The sequence below is a fragment of the Electrophorus electricus genome, chromosome 11 (genome assembly GCF_041902795.1).
Source record: "Electrophorus electricus isolate QZ-2024a chromosome 11, ASM4190279v1, whole genome shotgun sequence".
Lineage (NCBI taxonomy): Eukaryota > Metazoa > Chordata > Actinopteri > Gymnotiformes > Gymnotidae > Electrophorus > Electrophorus electricus.
Genome location: NC_137507.1, coordinates 10,430,001 through 10,454,116, shown reverse-complemented (window position 1 = coordinate 10,454,116; position 24,116 = coordinate 10,430,001). Strand labels below are relative to the sequence as shown.

At 42.0% G+C, this 24,116-nt stretch overlaps 1 protein-coding gene, 1 long non-coding RNA gene and 1 pseudogene across 2 annotated transcripts; all 3 read right to left on the bottom strand.

The window, feature by feature from the left end:
- Positions 1-1,245: 1,245 nt before the first annotated feature.
- LOC145659828 (stabilin-2-like) overlaps positions 1,246-24,116 on the bottom strand; it is a 40,474-nt pseudogene continuing 17,603 nt past the window's right edge.
- Positions 6,414-7,369, bottom strand: LOC145659884 (uncharacterized). Its single transcript, XR_014126039.1, has 4 exons — positions 7,284-7,369; positions 6,914-7,060; positions 6,693-6,755; positions 6,414-6,453 (listed from the first exon to the last, which is right to left on the bottom strand). It is a non-coding gene; the product is annotated as an uncharacterized LOC145659884 (long non-coding RNA).
- On the bottom strand, positions 8,731-13,883 carry LOC145659805 (uncharacterized). The gene is made up of 8 exons (XM_081723086.1): positions 13,642-13,883; positions 13,482-13,536; positions 13,268-13,315; positions 12,877-13,039; positions 12,573-12,681; positions 10,939-11,010; positions 9,300-9,419; positions 8,731-8,844 (listed from the first exon to the last, which is right to left on the bottom strand). The coding sequence occupies exons 4-8, from the start codon at positions 12,993-12,995 to the stop codon at positions 8,731-8,733; spliced, it is 534 nt and encodes a 177-aa protein (XP_081579212.1). The 5' UTR covers positions 12,996-13,039; positions 13,268-13,315; positions 13,482-13,536; positions 13,642-13,883.

Here is a 24,116-nt window from a genome sequence, read left to right as displayed (position 1 = left end):
GTTACCTTATTAGACAGAGAAGGGGAAACCATCAAACATTCTACAGTGACAAATCAGAGGATGCATGTTTGACTTACTCCATATATATCAAAAGAACGTCAGCGTGGATGAACAGAACCCCACCTCCCATCTATAGGGGCGTCTGACTGAGGAGAGTGTGGTGAGAAAGTCACCAGCATACAGGAGACTGATTTCAGAGAGAGGAAGCATTCAGTGTAGATTCAGCTTTAATGCCACCTGCACACAGCTGATATAAACACTGATTAATACTGTATCTGACAGACAAACACACAGCTAGTTTATCACTCAAAATAAACTAAATTGAATAGAAAAACATCCAAAGACGTATATTTTAATAGCCTAAAGTGAGAAAGATGACGCTTGGTTTTCAGTTATTTGAAAGGAAGCATATAATAATGAAATTATGACTGCAAAATAGAAAAACAGTAGATAATTTAATAAAGACTTTAGAATATATGTTTTATTACAATTCAATGTAAAAGTTTTAAAAACCTTTATATAGATAATGATAAGATGTGACAAAATCATTTTGCCGTATAACTGTAATACATATTTCATCCACAAGATGGCAGAAGAGGATTATGAATTTTATAATCACAACGTTGAAACAGATATTTGATTCTACTGACAAAAAAAAGAGAAAAAAATTCGACCTCATTAAAAACACATAAGAAACGCTCTATTTTTCAATGGGCAGTTTTTTTTTTAAGTAAACCAAGAGAGAAAGAGAACAAGTGATACTGGCACAGAGAGTATTATTGTATTCTGAAAGGATTTTGAATACAGCTCTTTCAAAATGCATCAAAGACTAAATACACACTTTTTTTTTCTATCAGATAAGACTTGTATTTATAACCCTGTTATAACTCAGTCCAGAGTATCTGAAACTTGCGCCATTCTGGCTTGTTCCCAAATCACAGACTGTGTGCAGTGTTGGATTCTGGACCAGGCTACACATAGGAGAAGACAGTGGCAGAAGGGCTAGGGGGACATTATAGCCTCGACTTTTGTCTCAAGTTATCCAGCTGATTAGAAATTTATGTTCAGTGAAATATATTTTTTATGAATCACAACTGATACAAATGCTTTTGTTTGTTTATTTGTGCATGTAGTGGTAACATGAACATAAACTTGTTATACCAAAGGAATAATCAAGGCCAACAAACATGTAAACATTCAACCACACAACACATGCAGAGTGTCTGAGTGAGATCCCACATCTCTTCAGCTATCCTGCAGAAGATCATAAGAGCCACTGGCAACCATCTGCTGCTCGTCATCCTTCTGTAACACAGTCCAGTGTTAGAACCGGGCAGCACAAAGTTTTGTTCTGTTTCAGTCTGTAACTGTAATTATGCATAACTAATCTGTAACTGTAATTCTTTTACTTACCTCATCTACTGGGAGGTGGGGGTCAGTGGGGGCAGGTGTGGACTCATACGTGGGGTTGGAGATGTACGGGGCTGATCCAGAAGGGCAGCTGTCTTCATTCTCATCTTCCTGAAAGCCAAACACACATACTGCATATACACACTATAACAGTCTAATTCATTTTCCTTTTATTAAATCTTTCTTCACATGTTTGGATTAATTTTTCTGTTTGCATATTAAAAACATGTTGCTATCTTGTGACGCACCGTGTCCACACTAACCTTGAAGTAGTGGAACTGGAAAGGCTTGGATTGCTGGGTATAGAAATGGTAGGCCACAAATGCTCCAGCCACGATAAGGATGACGAGTAACAGAACACCGATGCCCATCCCTGCCTTGTGGGCGGGGTGGAGGGAAGGGGCCGGAGGGGGTGGAGCTTTTAGTGGTCCATGCAGCACATGGATGATCCCATTGGATGCAAAAATGTCGGATTCGATAATGTAACGGTCATTGACATATCCAGAGGAAGCCTGGGGGCAGAAAGGATCTGTTAAACTTTGTTGGTAATTATTTGCATCCACTAACACAGTTTTCAGGAGACATTGTGCATGCCTGATTTAGACTTGAAGTAAATGTATTTGTTTAGAACATCCACTAACTATAATGCAGCTTAAATGAGGTAAATGTTTACCAGTGTCTGGGGGCTCTGCAGGCTAGGAACCCCTTTCACACTGAGTGTATGTCCCAGATGTGTTCGAACATGGCTGACGTTAATGAGAGCTTGCAGCACCAGAGCTCTCCCATCCAGCAGGTGGTGCTCTAAATCCCTGTAGGACAGTGTCTATTCCAGAGAGAGGGGGAGTGTGAAACACCTTTAATCTTCACTCATGAAGAATGCAGACATCTGTGTGGTATGGAGAGGACCAAGCTACCTCGTTCTCATAGAGACCGTCATTATCAGGCACAAACAGGGTGGACTGGGTGGTTATGTTGCTGAGACGCCTCACAAACTCTTGACCTGATGCTGAAGTTCTGGAGCAATTCTAGATTTGCTGGGGATGGGAACCATTTATGAGACCAGTCAGTGTCAGTTACTGGGGAACATCAGAGCCAAATCTGGTGGCAAGAGTCTGATATGAGTGCATCTGATATCAGTGCATCAATGTACACAGCATAGAATGCTAGTCCTTAAGAACTACTCTGATAAAACCAGAAGTAATATGTTCTGGTAACAACAAACTGGCTGTAATGCAATTTACTCAGGAGTGTTTTCTTTAATACTCCAGGGATTCTGTTTAGAAAGTACAGAACATGTTTTTCATGCAGCTTGTAAGCTGTTATACTCACTGACAGAAAGTTGGAAAAGTTGGGCTTGGAGGAGAGAACCTGTAGCAGGTTTCCAGTGCAAGTTTATCCATCACCAATGTACCCCATCTTACACTCACATTTCACATCTGGTAAAACAATAATATTAACAAATAAATAAACATGCGCGCGCACACACACACACACACACACACACACACACAAACACACGCACCATCTATATTTAACAGCATGGATTGTCGTATTAAATGCAAACTTGAGGCTCAGAATAGTTTGGCTTGAAGTTGGAAATAAGGTTTAAGGTTGGTGTTATAGTTACATATTGGGATTATGGTTTGAGGCTGAGGTTATGGTTTGAGTTTGTAATCATAGTTGAAATATGGGGTTTAACATGTTTAACATGTTTTATGTTTGTCATACACCGTCATAAGCTGCATGTTCTTACCCTTTGGCCGGTAGCAGAACGTGTCCCAGGTCCTGCTCAGGTCAGTTTGTTTGCCGTAGTCCACGATGCCCACGTGACCAAAGTCACATTTGAGGTGGGAATAGCTCATGGGATAGGCCACGCGCTCCTGCTCGAGCCATCCGGCAGAACACAGACTGTACCCAGCCTGCGTGGCCCACAGATAGGACGTCAAACATACCGCACAGCCATCTCTATCTCTTGCTCAGATGCTCAGTGTGTCTACTTGCATCTACACCCACCTGCTGAGCGTAGGACAGTTGTGTGTATGTAGCAATAGTGCCTCCCTCTTGCTTGCAGGCCTCCTGGGCCTGTGTGTAGTTGAGTTTGTACACTCCCAGTGGAGAACGGTAGTGGAAGACCCCAACAGTCTTATCTGAGGTAAAGCAGATAAAATGTAGATTACACATTTAGCCTCAACCCTACAATTTCACCCTGATGGCCAAGAAATAAACAATTATCCATACAGTTACTTATATTTCACTCAAATAGAGAAACAATGTGAGAACTTTCATTCTTGCAGGGTTTCCCTAGTACAAAACAAAGAAAGTTGATATTCTGAACAAACAGTATTACAGACAGTTTTATTACAAAACAAATATGGTGGACAATGACTAGGAAACCTGGAGAGGAGTGACTGGGAGGAATGTTCTGCCCAATCTGAAGCAAGAGGTGGGATGTTATTTGACTTCTGTACTATCCATGATTGGTGTACAACAAAAACAAAGTCTGAACACAAGGCTGCTCATAAGTGTACATATTATCAGAGCACCTTGGGCCAAAGGTCAGTGATTAACTTTGTGGTTGTGTCATCTGACCTGAGGCCATGTTTTGAACACTCATGTGGAGAGAGGTGCGTAGCTTTCAAAAGATCACAATCTGGTGCTGAGTTGGATCAAATGGCAGGTAACATTCTCGGTCAGACCTGGTAGCCCCAAACATATAGTGAGGGTCTGCTTGGAAACACTTTCCCAAATGATTTGAAGAGAGCTTCTTGTACTTTCTGGAGTAATTCGGGACACTGAGTATGGGTGGATCCTGTTCAAAATCTCCATTGTGGAAGCAGGTTCATTGTGGCTAAATCTTTTTCAGTGCCTGGTATAGCGTCAACCCAAAAACCCGGTTGTGGACTTTAACAGTGAGGGACACCATTAAGCAGAAAAGGAGGCAAATTGAAGGACATGGTGATCTCCTGGGAAAGAGTGGCACACTCCCTCTTGGCAAGAACCTAACCCCAAGTGGAGGAGTTTATAGGTCACAAGTGATGGCAAGAGGAATTGTGATATCAACCATAGGATAAGTTCAGCAATTTCTGTAATGTGGTCGCTGTGGCAGACTGTAGCTGTGAAGACAGAGCTGAGCTATAAATTCAAGTTCTCAATTTACTATTTCCCAACCATAACCTGCTCATGAACTTTGGAGGAGCGTAAAGCAGAGCCACTGTTAAGAGCAGCCAGTTGAAGTGGTTCAGGCATCTGATAAGGATGCCATGTGGTCACCTCCTGCCGTAGGTATACCAGACATGGGCAACAGGCAGGAGGACTATGGGTAGACCGAGGACATTCTGGAGGGACTACATCTCCAAGCTGGCCTGGGGAAGCCTGGGGATCCCCCAGGAGAAGCTGGAAGAAGAAACCAGACACCTGGGCTTCTTTGCACATCCTACTACTCCTATGACCATGAAATGGACTACGTGTAGAACAGGATTACAGAAAAGGTGTACAGTCCTACTGTCCAATCACTTACCAAATCTATTGTATATTAGGACATTCCAGTTACACAGGGAGAGGCTGAAACTCTCACCCTGGTAGTGCAGGTCAGTGCACTGAGCGTCAGAGTGACACTGGCTGTTATCCTGCATGCAGTGATTCACTGGAAGCACCTTCAGCTCACACTCCAGACCATCACCAATGTAGTTAGGCTTACACTCACACTTCTTCTTATTCTGGGGTTTTACAAACACACACACACACACACACACACACACACACACACACACAGCATATAAAAAATATACATATATAGAGGAAGGTGTAGGTGTAGAGGAAGAGAAGCCTGCTCACTGCTCCAGTCATTGTACAGATGGCATGCTCGTGACAGCCTCCGTTATCATCCGTAACACAGGGGTCCACCGGCGAGCAGACATGGCCGTCTCCAGAGTAGCCCGTCAAGAAGGTGCAGTTCACCTTCTCGTCCTTCTGGGAGCATTTGGCGTTCTTCGAGCAGCCTCCATTCCAGAACCCGCACAGGTCAGCCACTGGAGGCAGGGAAGAGAGATTGGAGAATGGTTTCAAGTGAGCCACCATCTCCGCTGGTCTGATATGTCTGTTGAAAGAGAGGTCGAGCTTTGTTGATAGCATCTCATTTCCTACACAGACCAAAGACTAAGGGAGCACAAGCCACTACTTCTGTCTGTCAGGTTGTTCCTTTCTGGAGAAGTAGTTGCATTGAAGGAGTGGTTATAGGAGGACGAGAGCTGAGGCCAGACTGGAGAATTGCATTGTTTACCTGTGCAGGTGAGCCCGTCTCCCTCGTAAAATGGTTTACAAACACAGGAGTTGTTCTTGGCACACATCGCCTTTGCATGGCAAGCAGGGATGCAGACAGGGCTGTCGGCTACGGCATCAGAAAGGCAGCGAGGGTTTCAGCACAGATACAAGGAACATTCACATCCCCCATGCTGTACAAACAATGTGGAGATGTGGTGGGTGTGTGCCGTACCCAGCTTGTGTTCACACTGTGGACCAGACCAGCCCTCATCACAGAAGCAGGAACCTGTGCCGTCTGGACTCTCATCACATGATCCATGTTCAGAACAGTTACAGGCTGTGGGGACAGGAAGAGAGGGGGAGAAAAAACATTCAATAGAATTTCCACTTCCTCCACTCCACCTGAAAAAGCTTTTCATGGATATGATTATGACACAGTGCTTGTGTCATTCATGTGTGGAAAGCTGAATGTATAATGAAACTGTCTCATACTAGCAAAAATTCTAGTAACATGCAGCCATAAAATCACACGCTGTAGTTCACTGCTCAGCTTTGCAAACACTTTTCAACTAGACTATTAAATGTACAGTAGAGAATGTGACCTTTGCACTCTGGTCCAAAGTGGCCATCTATGCATAATGCACAGGCCACTCCCTGGTACCCAGGAAAACATGTGCAGGTGCCGTTGCCTAGGTGATCCTCATCACACTGTCCATGGTTACTACAGGGGGATCTTGGCCCTCCAGATGAGAAGCGTCTGGGCAGGTCGCACCTCTGTATAGACTGCATTCCAAAAACATGTTAAAATAAAATGTAACATATAGAAATGATTAGCCTTAAGGTAACTATAGGAACATACTCAAATGAGAGATCTTCATGGAAAAATACATATAAAACAAATGTAATATCTTTCACATAGTGTTTGTATGAGTTGGATGAAGCATTATGATTTTTTAGAAAGGAAGTCATTTATGTGTCCATAGTGAAATGGGCATGGATTTGTGATTACAGAGAAAACATACCTTTGGTTTACTTATTGAAGGGCAATCAGATGACACTGTAACAGCACAATATCTGCAAGGCATCTACCACAGGAAAAGAAACCATTTATATAATCTATATATAATACAAAATGAGAGTGTAGCATAGCTAAGAAACATTTTAAAACTAGGAAGTATGTAATTGCATGCTGCATATCAGTAGAGGATTTTGTCAGCATAGATTTGAATTATGTGGAATTTACTGTGATGTCTACAGTGTCCTTCTGATCACAGCGCCCCCCAAGGCTGGGAGGTGTTAACAAGCAGTCAATACCATAAACCAAGCTTCCATTGAACTTTAGTTTCCTCTTTACAATCCGACAACTTTTGTCACTGATGTACAGTTCACCCTAAAAAGTGAGTGATATCAATAATATTAAGTATGGTAAAGTAGCCAACTTAACTTTAGAAATAACATTCAATCCTTTTCAGCATAGCTTGTTTAAGATGAAGGGCCCATGCTCACACACAGCACAACACTAAACTACAGATTGGAAAGTGCTCTATGTTCCCTGATTGGTCCTTGCTCTCCTGAAGCTCCTCTCCCGAGTCCAAGACTTTTCCATCACTCACTATTTGGTCCTCTCCGACGCAGCTCACAGAGATGTCAGAACCCTGAAGGGTCTTCATTGAACTGAAATGAATCATTTCTGCAGACTGCATCTAAAAAAGACACATACAAAATCATTGCATATATACCCAAGATTACAAGGGCACAAGCTTCAGTTTCCTCTATAGCTGGAACCTCCATCCGAAACACAATGCACAGCAGGCATGTGGAGCTCTAAACAGTGACGTAGGTCCTCTTGAGCTCTGTCTGAACTGGGTCCAGCCTGCTACCATCTGCACAGAATGAACTTACTGCCTTACCTTCATATCGTGGAGGACATGGTAATCCAGGTTTTGATTTACTTTGGGTGGTCCATTTACATGGTTGAATGCTCAAAATAAAATTTATTCCAGAACCATTTGATAAAAACAAAGCATAAAAACAAAACAAGCAAACAAAGCAAGCAAACAAATACAAATAAACTTGACTCCCAACTTTCACTTGTAGCTTTCATCACACTCTCGTCCATACTGCCGTGTGTATGGTACAATACAGGGACAACTTCTGAACAGATCATACCATGCAATTCTAGGACATATAACCTTTACTGACACAACTATGTCATGTACAACTCTATCCACACCTTGTATTTGAACATAATCTATATATTCTATAATAGAAATGTGTACATCTGTATATTTCACAGCTTCTGGAAACACAGCATAATGGGTGTATGGTAATGTGTATATATCCTGTATTTAATGTGTATACATTGTGTACTTACAGACTGTGGGGGACTATCTACTCAAGCTTTTCACTCATTTTCACATCTGTGCTAAAGTGACAACAAAAAAAGTGATTTGATTTGATTTTACTTGTACGCACCTCCAACAGTTTGAAAAATGTCTTGAAGCCATGTTCATTTACTACATCTTTGAGGTCAGGCTGCCAGAAACAAATGGTGAAATAAAGTCCAGGTTAGAGGTCATTTGGTGTTTTTGAATAAATCTCTAAGTGCACTCCCTGTACAGCTGGTGTTATTTGCTATGTTTGGGAACATGTGGAATCTAAACTTCATTCCTGTGCTCTCAGTAGTTTAAAGTGACTTAATCTAACAGTGGAAGTTAAATTTCCTCTGAAGCTACTTCTGTAAAAGAGGCAATAACAGGTGCTGAGGTCACGGGTTTGCTATGTGAAACCTCATTTCTTCAAAGTTTTTTTTTTTAATAAATAATAACAAAATAATTCTTAGCATCATTTCATAGATGAGGAAACCTGGATTTATTCACACCATTAACATTAGATCAAGAGATTTGTCTGAAAAAGTTGGTCAAAAGAGGCAAAACCTTTAAGGGTATTTACTTTGCTGCATGATAATATCACTGAACTAGTGGTTTGCATCTTCCATACGCAAGACAGTCTCAAGATAAATGCCGACACCTATGAGGCTGGCAGACTTATTCATTCCATTCAGCTTCTGGAAGCTGGGGGGATGACAACCGTGTCGATATCGTTGAAAATCCCGTTGTTGCTCTCCTGATCGCTGTACACCACTTTGGCCTTGTTATTGATATATATCGAGCCCTGCACACAAAGCACAGTTTATATATCTCAGTAGGACTGCAGGGAGTGAAGTGGCTCTTTTCTGTTGAGGTCAGCACGCCTACCTCCGAGTAGGAGATGGTCCACGTCCTTGTAGGAAATAAGCATCAGACCACTGAAAGCATAAACATATGCTGATTATTTCCTGCCTGAATTAACTAATATTTTGTAACACAGGGTTCAAGAAAACAGAAAAATAATGATTAAAAAACACATCAATAATACAATGACTCACTAACACACTGTAGAAGAAACTTGTCAGCTCTATGTTTCGGAGCTACTGAAGGCACAATGGGAGACACATTTAAGTTAGTGAAAATGAGACTGCAGAGAGTTTGTGTGTGTGTGTGTGTGTGTGTGAGAGAGAGAGAGAGAGAGAGAGCGAGAGAGAGCAAGAGAGAGAGAGAGAGAGAGAGAGAACGCTCCTTGGCTCTCACCTGCATGACGTTACTTTTGCAGGTCATCCCATCTCCCATGTAGTCCTTGCGACAGGTGCAGTTCCTCTCCCCTGGTCCTTTCATCATACAGATGGCTTGCTTGTGGCAGCCTCCATTTTTCTGACAAGGATCAGATGAAAAGATTACAGCTATTCACATTAATTTATTACGTTAGGGCTCAGTGCAGTCACACATGCCAAACCCTGTGATGCCAGATTACATGCATACACCAGCTACTTTAGGTGAAGGCAAAACAAGGCAAGTTTATGTGTACAGCACTTTTCATATACAGTGCCAATTCAAAGCACGTCAGAGAAACACACAAAAATAGTGAATGAAATAAAATAATGAAATAATTTTATTGTTTTTCATCCTGAGATCTATAACCTCAGGAAGCTTTTGTGAAAAATATTTACATCTGATTTACACAGCAATAACTAATACATGAAAATAAAATATTAAGAATATATAATGATAAAATAAGTTGCTGCAGATATAAATTAATACAGAGAGCTCAATTATGACCAGTAACACTTTTAACCTCGATTTAAAAAGATTTGTGGCACATCTAAATTCATCTTGGAGTTATTATCAGTCATGTATAAAAAAAAAGAATGCTGCTTCTCCGTGTTTGGTTTGAATTCTGGGCTCCACATTCTGGGCCTTGTATCCTTAGATCTCAGAGACCTACTGGGTTTTTACTCCTTGAGCAAGTCATCAAAATATATACTAGTAGTCAACCGGTATTAGTCAACCTGGTTGGAGATAAAATCACGCAAAAGGGTCCAAGGTCTTGTTGGAACATTAAGCCTTTCTTAATACCCTTATAGTTTCTTAATATTCATTTGATATGGCCAGTAAAGGTCAGTCCTGGGTCTATTAGATCTCCAAGAACTTTCTAATGCTGACATTTCTTACTACATTTTTAGATCCCTAGATTCACGATAGGGAACAATTTAGAGATTCTCTGCTCTGTTGCCAAATATCATAACCTCTGTTTTGTCTTTATTTACTTTCAGGAAATTCTGTCATTCAGTTATTTATGTGCTACAAACAGAGACAGAGTGTCTATTAGGATAATCATCCAGTGAGAGAACTAAGTGTATATGTGTGTGTCATCTGCATAACATTGATAGGAAATCTTATTGTGTTGTAGAACTGGCCTAATCGGAGAATGTATAGCTTAAATAAAAGTGGACCAAGAACAGATCCCTGGGGATTCCACATTACAGCTGCCTTCATTACGACCTATCTGGACAAAAGGAACTCCAGACTTCTTAATATGATCCAGAACACTTTAGGAGAGGTCCTAAAATATCAGTTAGTTAGTTGATCGCCACTTTAAGGTAGAAACGGCCAGTGCACAGTTAGAGACTGAATATCCGGTTGCTATGCATAGTTTATGTTGGCCATCATTAAACTCTTGATTAATGGTATGATTTACAAGGCTGCAGCTGACTGGTTAATTTTGGTTGGTGGATCTCAGTTCCACATGTAAAAACCCCAGGCAACACTCCTGTGCATGATAACCCTCTGTACCTAATATCTAGTGAGTGTAAGTACAAGATAGGCTGCTGAGTGCATTTTACAGGCAAATGGGTTTTGCTGTGCTGGGCTCATAGTCCAGAGGCTTTCTTACCTTGTAACACAAATTGATAGGATTACACTGCTGTCCATTTCCAGAGTAGCCTGCTTTGCACACACATGCTGTCTGAAAGCATAGTGAACAGTGCTTTTATTTCTTCACTTAATTTTTGCGATTGAAGTCAAATTCAGGCATTTAAAACCAACTGGGTTGCAGCCTCCATTACTGAGAATCAGAAGCTGGTTCATAAGTTAAGTTTGTTACATAAGTTAATATTAGTTTTAGAAGTATTAGTATTAATAGTAGTAGTAGTAGTAGTATTAATAGAAGTACTAGTAGTAGGATTAGTTTTAGTATTAGAATAAGTATTTGTAGTCGTAGTAGTAGCAGTAGTAGTAATAGTAGTCATAGTTGTTGTTGTTGTTGTGAATCTACTAAAAAGCAATACTCTAGCATTCTGTCAGGATCTCCTCTGTCTTTTGTGTCTTTGGTGTTGGCACCTCTCTGGTCTTTCTGCCTAACCATACACCTCCTGCTTTGGTTTTGGCTCCTTGCTCCTCCTGGGAGGTGTTCTTTACTCCTCCTCCAAGTAGTCCTCTTTAGCTGTCCATTGACTGCTTGTATACTCCCCTGTTGTATTTGGCATTAAGCTTTAAGTCTTATGTTCACTCTCTAGTGTTCTTAGCCTGTAATGCTCTGCTTGTTAGATTGCTTAATGGCAGGGTTTTGATTGTTTTGTGCTGCCCTTATGACCCCTAGGTTACACATATGACAACCAAGCACAGCTGCACATGCGCATGCACATACACTGAAACTGAGACATGTCAGACTTACACACACACACACACACACTTTTCCATCCCCTGCATAACCTGGGTTACACACACATTTCCTGCGTCCTGGGATAATTATCTTACACACAGCGCTGGAGGAGCAGCCGCCATTATCCTTCACGCAAGCGTTCACCACTGAGGAAACACACACCCACACACAAATACAAACAGAGCCAAGTTTCAAACTTCACTTTGTAACGTGACAGGGGGCAAATCTTTAAACCACTACCTACCTGTACAGTATGTACCTGTACAGCTAAGTTTCTTTTCTCACCACAAAAAAGAGGCAAAACCTTTCAGGGTATTTACTTTGCTGCATGATAATATCACTGAACTAGTGGTTTGAATCTTCCATACGCAAGACAGTCTCAAGATAAATGCCAACACCTACGAGGCTGGCAGACTTATTAATTCCATTCAGCTTCTGGATCTTACGATCAGAGATGAGAACCTGGCAAAGAAACAACAGTCTATCATTTCCACTACATAACAGTACGAGGATTCCACTGCATTTTTTGGGGACACTTGCTGTGTCGATCAGGTGAATGAATCCATTCTTGGCAACAATGTCTCGTGATACAATTTTAGCTCCAGCCACTGTGGTGGTCTAATGAAGAATACAGAATATACCCAGTGAGAAAATCCCCTTCATTACAGCCTTTTTTAAAATAAAATTGCTTGGAATGTGTAGGTGTTGGTGTGTGTGTGTGTGTGTGTGTGTGTGTGTGTGTGTGTGTGTGTGTGTGTGTGTGTGTGTGTGTGTGTGTGTGTGTGTGTGTGTGTGTGTGAGTGTGTGTGTGTGTGTGTGAGAGTGACTATAAAGATAGAATGATAGAATCCCCACAGTCCTTTTACCTCATTGGTCCAGGAAACAGGAAGTGTCTTTTTCAAAAGGGAAACTAGTTCTGGAGAAGGTGAACTCTGGAGCTCAGCCAAAGCAAAGAACCCAGAAACCATGTGACTCCTGAGGACAGAATGAACACACCAATTATGAGCAACCATTAAGAGTCATTAAATATCATATGACATTCCACTGCATTTCATGACTGACCACTGTTGATTTTACACCAAGAGCAACTGTGTATCCAACCCAAAGAGATGTGGCAAGGTGACTGTCCAGATTACACTAGTGCAGATTACACTGTGATAGTGAACTCACTTGACCAGACTTGGAAGGTTGCTGACGGCCAGCCAGTAATCCTGGTCCTCTTTGCTCAGGTTGCCGATGGCTTGTTCCGATGGCACAAATAGAGTCATGTTCTGGCCTTCGGTCAGCATGTCCTTGAGGTCTGCTCACTGCAGCCCATTCCAGAGGAGACACTCTGAACACCCGTAATAATTCCCCACAGAGCACACATATTACCCTTTACCTCTGATATACACTTTGCCTCAGTCCTTCAAAGATCAGTTCCAAAAAGTGACTTAGGAACAAATTAATTATTAACACAATCTGCATCAAATACTCGTAAATACTTACACAAAATGTTTTTATCAATAATTTAGATAGACTTTATATCTTAATTCTCAAAAAAGTACAGACTGAAACTTACAGTCAACCACGTATTGAATTCACTCAGATCAGGATTGTTTTCCACTTCCTTTAGAAGAAAATGTAAATAATCCTGTTTATGAGGATATTCCTGTTTCTCAGTGTTCAGGTGTTCATATTCAGTGTGATTAAATTCTGTGAAGTCTAACATATCGCAGAGCATTATCTAAAATCACTGAAATACTAATAAACCGTGTAGTATTCTGCTGTCATACCTGTACCAGGGTTCCATAGCAGATGCTCCAGTAGTTCCAGTAGTTTTGAATTGCCCTTCAGAGATGAAAGGAACAGATATATAAAGGCAAAGATCAACTTGTTTCCAGTTAAGTGATGCTAAATATAAAATACTGCAGAAATTTTGGAGTGCAGACCCACCTCATAAGACACAAGGTAGTCTCGGTAACCGTCCTTCAGTAAAGAAAAAGGTGGTGTTTGTTAGAGCAAACAGTGTGTAGGAACCTGCCTCCACCTGATGTGGATCACTCCATTCGAAGCAATAATATTGGATTCCAGAAGCAGGCCTTTCCTACAGCTGCCACGGTTACGGACTTTAACCTGCTCAGGCTTAGGAGAGAAAGAAAGAGAGAAAGAAAGAGAGAGAGAAAGAGAGAAAGAAAGAGAGAAAGACAGTGAGAGACAGTGACACAGTGAGAGACAGTGAGAGACAGTGAGAGATAGTGACAGTGCTATGTCTATAATATTCAATTTTCCCTCTTTTTTGATGTCTATCTCTCTCTCCCTCCCTCACAGACACACAGACCTACCTCAGTTACTGATTCAGCAGTTTTCCCTGTCAGCGTGTAATAGAGTATTCCATTCTTCAGAGTGTCAGAGTTCATTTCCATGGCAACCATGTGCAACTTGACGAGATATCGGGCCTTCACCTCATCTGCCAGCAGAGTTTTCACCTGCAGTAGCAGAACAGTACGATGCACATGGGTGTGTGTGTGTGTGTGTGTGTGTGTGTGTGTGTGTGTAACATGGATGTCTTTTGCACTTTTTTATCATTTACACTACTACTTCAAAAGTTTGGGTTCCCATATTTATGCAACTTTATGCAATGTAGGTCTAAATAATGCATGTAGATATGTCATTCTAAACTATCATTTAGTATTTTAGTGAACTAAAGGTCATTAACTATTGAATAATTCAATAAATTGAATTTAATGCAATTTCTCCTGAAATAATCTGCCTCAAGATTTGATCATTGCTTTCCACCCCTTTGTGAAGTATTCTGGATATTAATTTTATTATTAACTCTCTCCATACATGTCTATGAAGCATTTTGGAGTCAACTGCACAATTCTACATAAATCTGGACAAAATTATTTGTGTATTTATGTGCTTCCTAAAAGTTATTTGAAAATTCATGAATTTTTAAATTCTAGTATCACATTATAATAATTTTATGTACGTATCCACAAAAAAGTGGATTATTGAGAACACTGGTGCAGTGATTCCAAAGATTTCAACAGTAGTGTGTATATAATGATATGATTAATGGTCTGTATGACAGAACTCACAGATGTTGATTTGACAGCTTTGTTACTTGGTACAAAAAGAGTGAACTGTACGTGTGACATCAGAGGCCAGGACATAACTGCTTCTGAAAGTGTATTTATGTTCACTGTTCATGTTATGTGTGAGTGCCACCATCGTCTTATACGTTCGATGTCATTAAATGTTTCACAAAGTCGAGGGAGTATGTGCGTCCTGTTCTGCACCCTGCGGCACTCGGGCAAATGTTACACAGACAAAATTCTTTTTTCAGGTAATTACTAGTCTTCCAGTCTACAAAAAGTAGCTCCACCCACTTATATTTTGAGATAATTTGCATAATATGCAAAATCACACACATTTAGGAGCACTAACTCCTAGGATTTTCACCAAACCTACACACATCTGGTATCCAGACATTCACAAGAGTCTGAAGTTTAATAAATATCAAAAGATCTGGGGATTTCTATACTGTGTAGTTTCTACATGCCAATCAAATAAGTTGAACCCTTCAATGCAATGACACCAAACTTTACAGACATGTACCCCAAGTGGATATGGGACAAGTCAACCATTTTGGTGCACCTGCTTAAATAGGGGGCACCATCACAGGCAAGAAACTATCACACCTACTCAGAATGTCCAGCAAATGTGAAACTGGTACATAACATCTGCATGCACGTATGGAGCAGGACCTAAAACAGGGATACTATATCTCCAAAAAGGACTGATACCATCGGCCAATCAGCATTCGGTACAGATTTCACAGGCTTAGCATTGGTCAATCCACATCAAACTTGAATTGTATTGTCATGTATGCATTCTCTAAGATATAGGGAAATGGCCTCTTTGGGGCACTATACTAAAAAATCTAGTATATCTCCTACATAGTTAAATTTGGCAACACAAACTTGGACTCAAATGAATCTTTGCAGAGTCCAAACAACTTTGCAATTGCAATGCTTTTCAAACATGTTTAGTTTTGACACATTCGTTAATAATATAAAATTTGCACTTAATCTTTAAAGTCTGAAACTAAATAATTATCAAATAATGTTGACTTTTTGACTATATGTGGCATTGATCAAAGGGGCACCATTATCATATCACTGAAATGCTATCATAGGTTGTCTGATTTTGACCAGAATGGAAATATATATTCACACTCCCATTCAGAGGAAAATTGCAAAGTTTGAGGCTCTACATTGCAGAATTACCCATTTTGCTTATAATCGTTAGCCTTGTGTGTTCATACCTAAATAGGGAGAAGTCAGGAACAGCATGTCACTTCAACACAGAAATTTACAGACACGCATGTAATCATAGTCTGATATTGCCTGCAAAGATTGAACCAATTATTACATCGGGAGACTCTACAGTACACAATTACCTATGTTGCCTTTAATCACTGGCCTTCTGCTTCAATACCTAAATGGATAGATGTGAGGAAAGGTTTGTCACATCAACACAGAATTCTACAGACACACATGTAATGATAGTCTGATGGTGCCTGCAAAGATTGTACCAGTTATGACATCGGGAGACTCTACAGTGCACAATTATCTACTCTGTGCTTTGGTTTGTCTCGTTGGATTATCATCTGGCTGGTTAAGGTAGGCTCTGAGTTCACTTACTTTTGTCTTAGATTCTGTGAAATTCAAGGCTTGTTGTCTAAACCTAGTTGTTAGTTGCTTGGTAGCGGTGATTACTCACTACAGGTGTGGTTTCACCCTGACCTTAGGTGTGAATTGAGGGGCGGGCTCAGCACTTATTGAACTGAGTTAAATTAGGACGACTCAACATCTGGAGAAGGTACCACAACATCAGACATCACAGTCACCCCCCTCCACCTCTCGGACCATGACTTTCTATCCTTCTCTCTCTCCCTTCCTTCTCTTTCCATCCAGTCCTCTTCAACATGTTCCTCCTTCCTCTGTCACAATCTGCACTCCATAACTCCCTTTTCCCTTACTTCTACTATTTTGTCCACCCTTCCTCACCCTGACTCTCCATCCTCTCTCTCTTTGGATAAAGTTACAAATCACTTTCATTTCTACACTCTCCTCATCAATGAATCTTCTGTGCCCTCTTTCCTCTAGACCCGCTAAGTCCTCCCCCCCGGCTAACAGAAACACTTCGCTGCCACAGGAGACAACTAGGGACTGCAGAGAGGAGGTGGAGGAAATCTCATATAGATTCAGATCTTAGCTCATACAAGACTCTCCTTTCCGAGTTCTCACTGGAAGTAACTTCTGCAAAGTCATCCTACTACAGGGAGAAATTCGAATCATCATCATCATCTGATCCATGCAAGCTCTTCAGTATTTTTTCTTCTCTACTTAATCCCCCCCGCCCCATCCTCATCTCTTACTCCGGAAGATTTTATCACCTTCTTTGAGGAGAAGGTTGCAGCAATCCACCAGTCCTTTTCCTCTGTTCCCACTCCTCCAAATAATGTGCATTCCTCAACATCCAACTCTCTGACTTCTTTTTCTCCTCTCTCCACAGATGAAATTCTTCAACTCCTGACTTCCAGCAATCTGACTACATGTCCGCTGGATCTGATTCCTTCTGCTCTGTTCCAGACAATTGTAAGAGATCTGCTTCCTTTCACCTCTGTCATCCTCAACAACTCCTTATCTTCTGGATACGTGCCTACTGCATTCAAAACCGCCAGGGTGGTACCAATCCTCAAGAAGGCCACACTTGACAGCTCCAGCGTTACCAACTACAGACCGGTATCACTTCTCTCTTTCCTCTCAAAAGCCCTTGAACGAGCAGTTTATAATCAATTGGCTCTTTTTCTCACCCAGAACCAGCTGCATGATCCCAATCAGTCTGGTGACAAACCGGCACATTCTACAGAAACGGCCCTCGTAGCAGTGACTGAGAAACTTCATGCCGCTAAAGCTGCCAAACAGTCATCTGTTTTGATTCTTCTAGACCTTTCAACAGCCTTTAACACAGTGAACCACAACATTCTTCTCTCTGTTCTTTCCAGGCTTGGTGTGACTGGCTCTGCTTGGAGATGGTTTCAGTCCTATCTGGATGGACGGTCCTATCAGGTGATATGAAGAGGATCCATGTCCAAACCGTGCACAATGAGTACAATGAGCATGGACAACGAGAACTAACCAGAAACCATGAAAGACAACCTTACCAAAACAAAGAGAGAAAGCTACAATGACCGACAACCAAGAGATGTAGGAACGGGGTTTACATGGGACTACAATCAGGGACAAACTAGGAAGAGCTGGACACAAAGGGGAGGAGACACGGAACCATGGAGACGAAAACTGGAAAACCCGGAAGTGACTATGTTTCAAGTTTCAAGTTTGGTTTATTTGTCACATACATAGTCATACACAGTACAACACGCAGTGAAATGGTGGAGAGTGCTCTGTCCAAACTGAGGAAGAGAACCAGGGGTGCATAGAGAAAAAAATATATATACAGATAAATATATATTCTATGTATGTACAAAAATATATTAACAATGTATGTACAATATATGTATATTATGATTATATACACAATGTACAATGTATATGGTTGAGTATATATGTACACAATCTACAGAATGTACAGATCCATTGTATAGTACCATATCTACAGTTGTTGTAACAGGTTAATTGAGTATAAATCCAAATCTATATATACAGATGTACAGATATACAGTCATGTTACGTGGTGGTGGTGGTGGTCCCCACAGTTTATCAGTTTCCCTGATTCAGGGCCCGAATGGCCTGTGGGAAGAAGCTCCTCTTCAGCCTCTCTGTCTTGGCCTTCAGGGAGCGGAAGCGCCTCCCTGACCTCAACAGAGAGAAGAGTCTATTGTTGGGATGGGTGGGGTCCTTCACAATTTTCCTGGCCTTGGTTTGGCACCGCTTGTAGTAGATGGTCTGCAGGTCAGGAAGTTCCGAGTGAGTGATGCGCTCTGCTGAACGCACTACCCTTTGGAGTGCTTGTCTGTCCTGCTTGGTGCTATTTCCAAACCAGACTGTGATGTTCCCCGTGAGGATGCTCTCGATAGTGCAGGTGTAGAAGTTCCGCAGTACCTTGGAGGGCAGTCTGAAGTCCCTTAGGCGTCTGAGGTGGTAAAGACGCTGACGAGCCTTCTTTGCCAGGGAGCTGGTATGGCGGGACCAGGACAGGTCCTGCGAGATGTGAACACCAAGGTACCTGAAACTATCTACTCTCTCCACCGTGGTTCCACTGATCCTCACAGGTTGGTAGTGCCGCTCCTGCTTCTTGCTGCAATCCACGATCAGCTCCTTTGTCTTACTGACGTTTAGGAGGAGATTATTTTCCTGGCACCAGTTTTCCAGGTGTTTAATCTCCTCCAGGTAGGCCCTCTCGTCGTTGTCCGAGATCAGACCCACGACAACGGTGTAATCAGCAAACTTGACAATGGTGTTAGAGCTGGAAGTGGCTGTGCAGTCGTAGGTGTACAGTGAGTAGAGCAGGGGGCTTAGGACACAACCCTGAGGAGCTCCAGTGCTGAGGGTGAGGGTGGATGAGGCGCAGTTGCCCACCCGTACTGATTGTGGTCTGTCTGTTAGGAAGTTGGAGATCCAGTCGCACAGGGATGTATGCAGTCCTAGATCTCCCAACTTAGTAGTGAGTAGGGAGGGAATGATAGTGTTAAATGCTGAACTGTAGTCGACAAATAGCATTTTAAACATAATTTCCCCTCCCTTCGTCCAGGTGAGTCAGTGTAGTGTGGAGCAGATGTGCAATCGCATCGTCAGTGGAGCGGTTGTGGCGGTATGCAAACTGCAGTGGGTCCGTGGAGGCTGGCAGTGAAGATGTGATGAAGTCTCTAACTAGCTTTTCAAAGCACTTCATCACGACTGATGTGAGGGCGACAGGGCGGTAGTCATTGAGGTCGGAGGGTCGAGGTTTCTTCGGGACGGGGACGATGGTGGACCGCTTGAAGCTGGACGGGACAATACCGAGCGTCAGGGAGAGATTGAAGATGTCGGTGAATACCGGGGCTAGCTGATCTGCGCAGGCTTTGAGGACCCTCCCACAGATACCGTCTGGTCCCATCGCCTTCCTGGTATTCACCCTTTTAAACACTCTCCTCACGTCACTCTCCGTGATGATGAGAGGGCGCTGTTCTATGGTGGGCCCCGCGCATGTGCCATTGGCTGCGCCGATAGTGCCATTTGCACTAGCACCGTTAGCATTGGCGCTGTTAGCACTAGCGCCGTTAGCATTGGCGCTGTTAGCACTAGCGCCGTTGGCATTTGTGCTGCTAGCATTAGCGCTGCTAGATGTAGCCTCGAAGCGAGCAAAGAATGTATTCAGCTCGTTCGCCAGAGACTCATCCGCACTCATCAGCCCAGAGGGTGGGCTCCTGTAGTCCGTGATCATCCGTAGTCCCTGCCACAGGGATCTAGAGCCACTCTGCTGGAACTGTGTCTCTAGTTTCTTCCCGTAGCGCCGCTTCGCCTCCCTCACCGCCCTGCGCACTCCGTATGCTGCAGACTTGTAATCGTCCATGTTCCCGCTGATGATCCCCGCATTGTAGGCAGCAGTTCGAGAGTTCAGAGCCTCGCGGATGGTTCTGTCCACCCAGGGCTTCTGGTTGGAAAACTTCTTGATGGTGATTCTTGGGATCGTGTCGTCCACCAGTTTCACAATAAATCCTACTACTGCCTCCGTAAACTCGCTGACATCATCAGTGCTGCGCCGGAACATGTCCCAGTCCGCGTCATCCAGAACGTCCTGCAGAGCGGCCACCGATTGGTCTGTCCAGCGCGCGACCTCCCTCTGAACCGGAGCTTCCCGTTTCAGCCGTTGTTTATATTTTGGTAGGAGGAAGATGGCGGCGTGGTCCGACTTACCAAATGGTGGATGAGCTAGTGCCTTGTAGCTGTCCTTGTATGGGGTGTAGCAGTGGTCAAGTGATCTATTTCCCCTGGTGGGGAAGGTTACGTGCTGGTAAAGGTTGGGCACCGCACGCTTGAGGTTAGCGCTGTTGAAATCTCCAACCACAATAAGTGCAGCGTCCCGGTGCTGTGCCTGAAACTGTGTGAGAGCCTCATGAAGTTCCCACAGTGCAGTGTCCATGTTAGCCTGAGGTGGGATGTACACGGTGTTGATGATGACCGAAGTGAACTCCCGAGGAAGGTAGAAAGGACGAAGTTTGAGGGCGAGCAGCTCCAGGTTGGGTGAGCAGGAGCAGGCGAGAGTAACAACATTGGCATTGTTGCACCAGCTGTTGTTTACCATCACACACACTCCGCCGCCTCTCGATTTCCCCGAATCTGCCGTCCTGTTCATGCGGTGAACCGAGAAGAACTCGGCCGGCTGGATAGCGTGGTTTGGTACCGCTGGGTTCAGCCACGACTTGGTGAAGCAGAGGAGATTGCAATCCCGAATGTCCCTCTGGAACTTTATCCTGGCCCGGAGGTCATCGAGCTTGTTATCCAGAGACTGGACGTTGGCTAGCAGGATGCTAGGTAAGGGAGCTCGGTGTGCCCGAGCCCTCAGCCTGTTCCTGACGCCGGCTCGCTTCCCTCGCGGCCTTTTCCTCGCGCCGCGTCTTCTGTTTTCCCTCAGGATCTCCGTCGGCCATCTTGGGTCCGGGGTTACAGACGGCTTGAGGTGAGTGCTATGTAGATTAAGAGAAATAAGGGCATCTCTGCTGTACGAGATACGTGCCGTGGTGTGGAGAGAAGGGCTGCGGAGAAGTCAGGGGTAGCGGGAAGAGCGAAAAGAACGAAAAAGATAGCGAAAAGAGCGAAAAAAGTGCCAGGTGTGGACGGAGCAGTCCATGTTGCCATGGAAATAGGGAACGCTCAGGTCTGCGAACATTTTTATTTTTATAGTTTTTTGTTTGGCTCCCATCAGACATCAGAAAAGCCTAGACATCATGAAATAGCAGAGTGTCTACCTGCACAAAGGCAGTAGAACCTTATACAGTTACACTAGTGGTATAATGAACTATTAGATTTTGAATACATGTTGAATACATGTGCATTTGTGAAGACCAGCTGCATGGTGGGGTTGGTTGTCACACAGCATATGGCTGGTTGTCATGGTGAAATTATATTAGATCTTTAATAAATGACTGTATAAAAAAGAATAACAGATTTTACCAAAATGTCATTCTCATTAAAGAGAAATGAATGAAAAATGTAGCAAATATTTCTGTGAATAAATATCCATAGAACTAAATCTAAAACTGTTCAGTTCACTTAATGTAATGCTTCGAGTAGAATATTTACAGTTGTATCAAACTGTTTGATTGATATTTGCACCACAAATTCAAGGAACATGAACACACCTTGAGTTGACATGGTACATGCCATCATCCTCATCATGAGTGTGACAACCACCACCACAAAGGAAGTTACACTAAAGGGCATGTTAATGACGTCAACATTTGAGGAAACAGTTCAAACTAATAACTGGTACTACAATACTTTCCCCACTGTTTTTAGTGAAAAAGTTGATTTCAAGGTATTTTAGTTTCCTCTCAATACATGATTCCAAAAAACAGACTTTATGGTATGGAAAATCACAAAACTCATCTTACATCAGGTCTCTTCAGGTCAGAGAGAGGGAAATATGGCAACTGGCTTCTGCCCTCAAATCTGAACATTTCAGTGTCAATACTTCTATAGATATACCCACAGTTTACAGAATATGAGTAATGGGCCAACCAACCCAGGTGACAACCAACCCTGATCTCCTCTATGCAGATGAATTAGAAAAAATGATGTGCTTGTAATGAGTCAAGAATACTTTTGGAAAAAAAAAATTGATACTTTTTCAGACTTACCCTACATGATTATAAACACATTTAAGTAATAATCTTTCCACAACAATCATTCATAATTTGTCTATACAAAAACAAACAAACAAACAAACAAATAAACAAACAAACAAAAAGGTTAGGAGGTGGGTCAAACATCTCCGTATTGAAAAACAGCTCATTGCAACCTCTGTACACCAAAGACTTTCTGCTGCCAAAAATATTCATTCAGTTCATGGAGGAAACTAATATGATGACTGGACTACCTAATGCCAATCGCTAAGCTCTTCCACTTCATACAGTGTAGCATGTCTTTGGTTGCCTTTAATTACCCTTAATATTAGCCAAAACCTTATAATATTATGTTATGATAAATGAAGTCAGTTATTAAGTCTTTACATTTTCATTAAATACTGTCACGGAGCCCCCACTAGTCACGTGGTACGGCCCACCGCGTGCAGTGCCGCTTAATTGTCTTGTTTGTAGCCACGCCTTCGTACTGAGCACGCGCCTGCACGTGGTTAGTCTGCTAATGTCTGCGTGCACTTACACGGCTGTGGGGCGCTGCTTCGCTGGCGGTTATTGATCACGTTCACGATGGTCATGTTGTCTGTGTTAATGTTCACATCGGTAATGTTAGTCGCTGTGTGTTCATGTTCACCGTTTACGTTATACGTGAGTGCCGTTGTGTTTTTCGTATGTTAATAAATGTCCCCGTCGAGGGAGTCTGTATGTCCTGCACTCAAGTTACAAATACTCAGTGGTACGTGTAGGTATTATGGCTCCATTTTATTTATGTTTGTTAAGTTCATAATAGAAATGTGAATTTAATCTCAGCTAAATGCCATAAAGTTCAAGTTCAAGTTTGGTTTATTTGTCACATAAATGTAAGAGTGTTGTGTGTGACACTACCAATGCTTTTGACACCTACAATAAATAACTTATTCTAGTGTAACAATAAGTTAATAGTACAACATTGTCCTTGGCTTTCACTCAAAATCAATTTATCATTAGTATAAATATAAAATAAATATGTAGCCCTACTACGCTTATACATTAATTATAAAAACGATTATATTACTAATTTCATTTTAGGATATATAATAAGCTTTCCATATGTGATTTCTCCTTTTCTATTTGTTTTGAAAAAAAAGACTGATATTTGAATCGCGTCATGTAACTTTTGTGCCATTAACAAAACTCCTTTTTATCTTAAACTCAGAAACTGCATAGCTCACCGAATTCTGAAATGTGTGAAAGTGTAGATGAAGAAAAAAAGTAGGATTACATAAAATACTACAAAATATCACAGAAGTTGTAAAATTCATTTTAGAAATGGTACTGAATGCTTTTAAGATGTAAAAATATAGGTTGTAAAGCGTTAAATGTTTTATTTCATGTGTATTTTTATGATGCGACTCCTAAGTAGTACAGATTAAAAAGGAATAAGGAGCCTTTTACAATAAATGTTTTATTTAGTCTATTTGTTTATTTGTTAATTTACTAGGCTGCTAAGATGTTGAGAATTGAAAATGTAAGTTTAGGCCTCTAATAGTGTTCAGAATGATTAAATGTGGAGATCTTG

What these genes read in the sequence shown, in the direction of transcription:
- LOC145659805 (XM_081723086.1), bottom strand. Translation starts at nt 12,995, where the DNA reads ATGCTGACCGAAGGCCAGAACATGACTCTATTTGTGCCATCGGAACAA. An exon ending in CTGTTTCCTGGACCAATGAG is followed by an intron (nt 11,011 to 12,572) that starts GTAAAAGGACTG and finishes CTATGCTTTCAG; the next exon opens with ACAGCATGTGTGTGCAAAGC. An exon ending in GCAAAAGTAACGTCATGCAG is followed by an intron (nt 8,845 to 9,299) that starts GTGAGAGCCAAG and finishes CTTTGTGTGCAG; the next exon opens with GGCTCGATATATATCAATAA.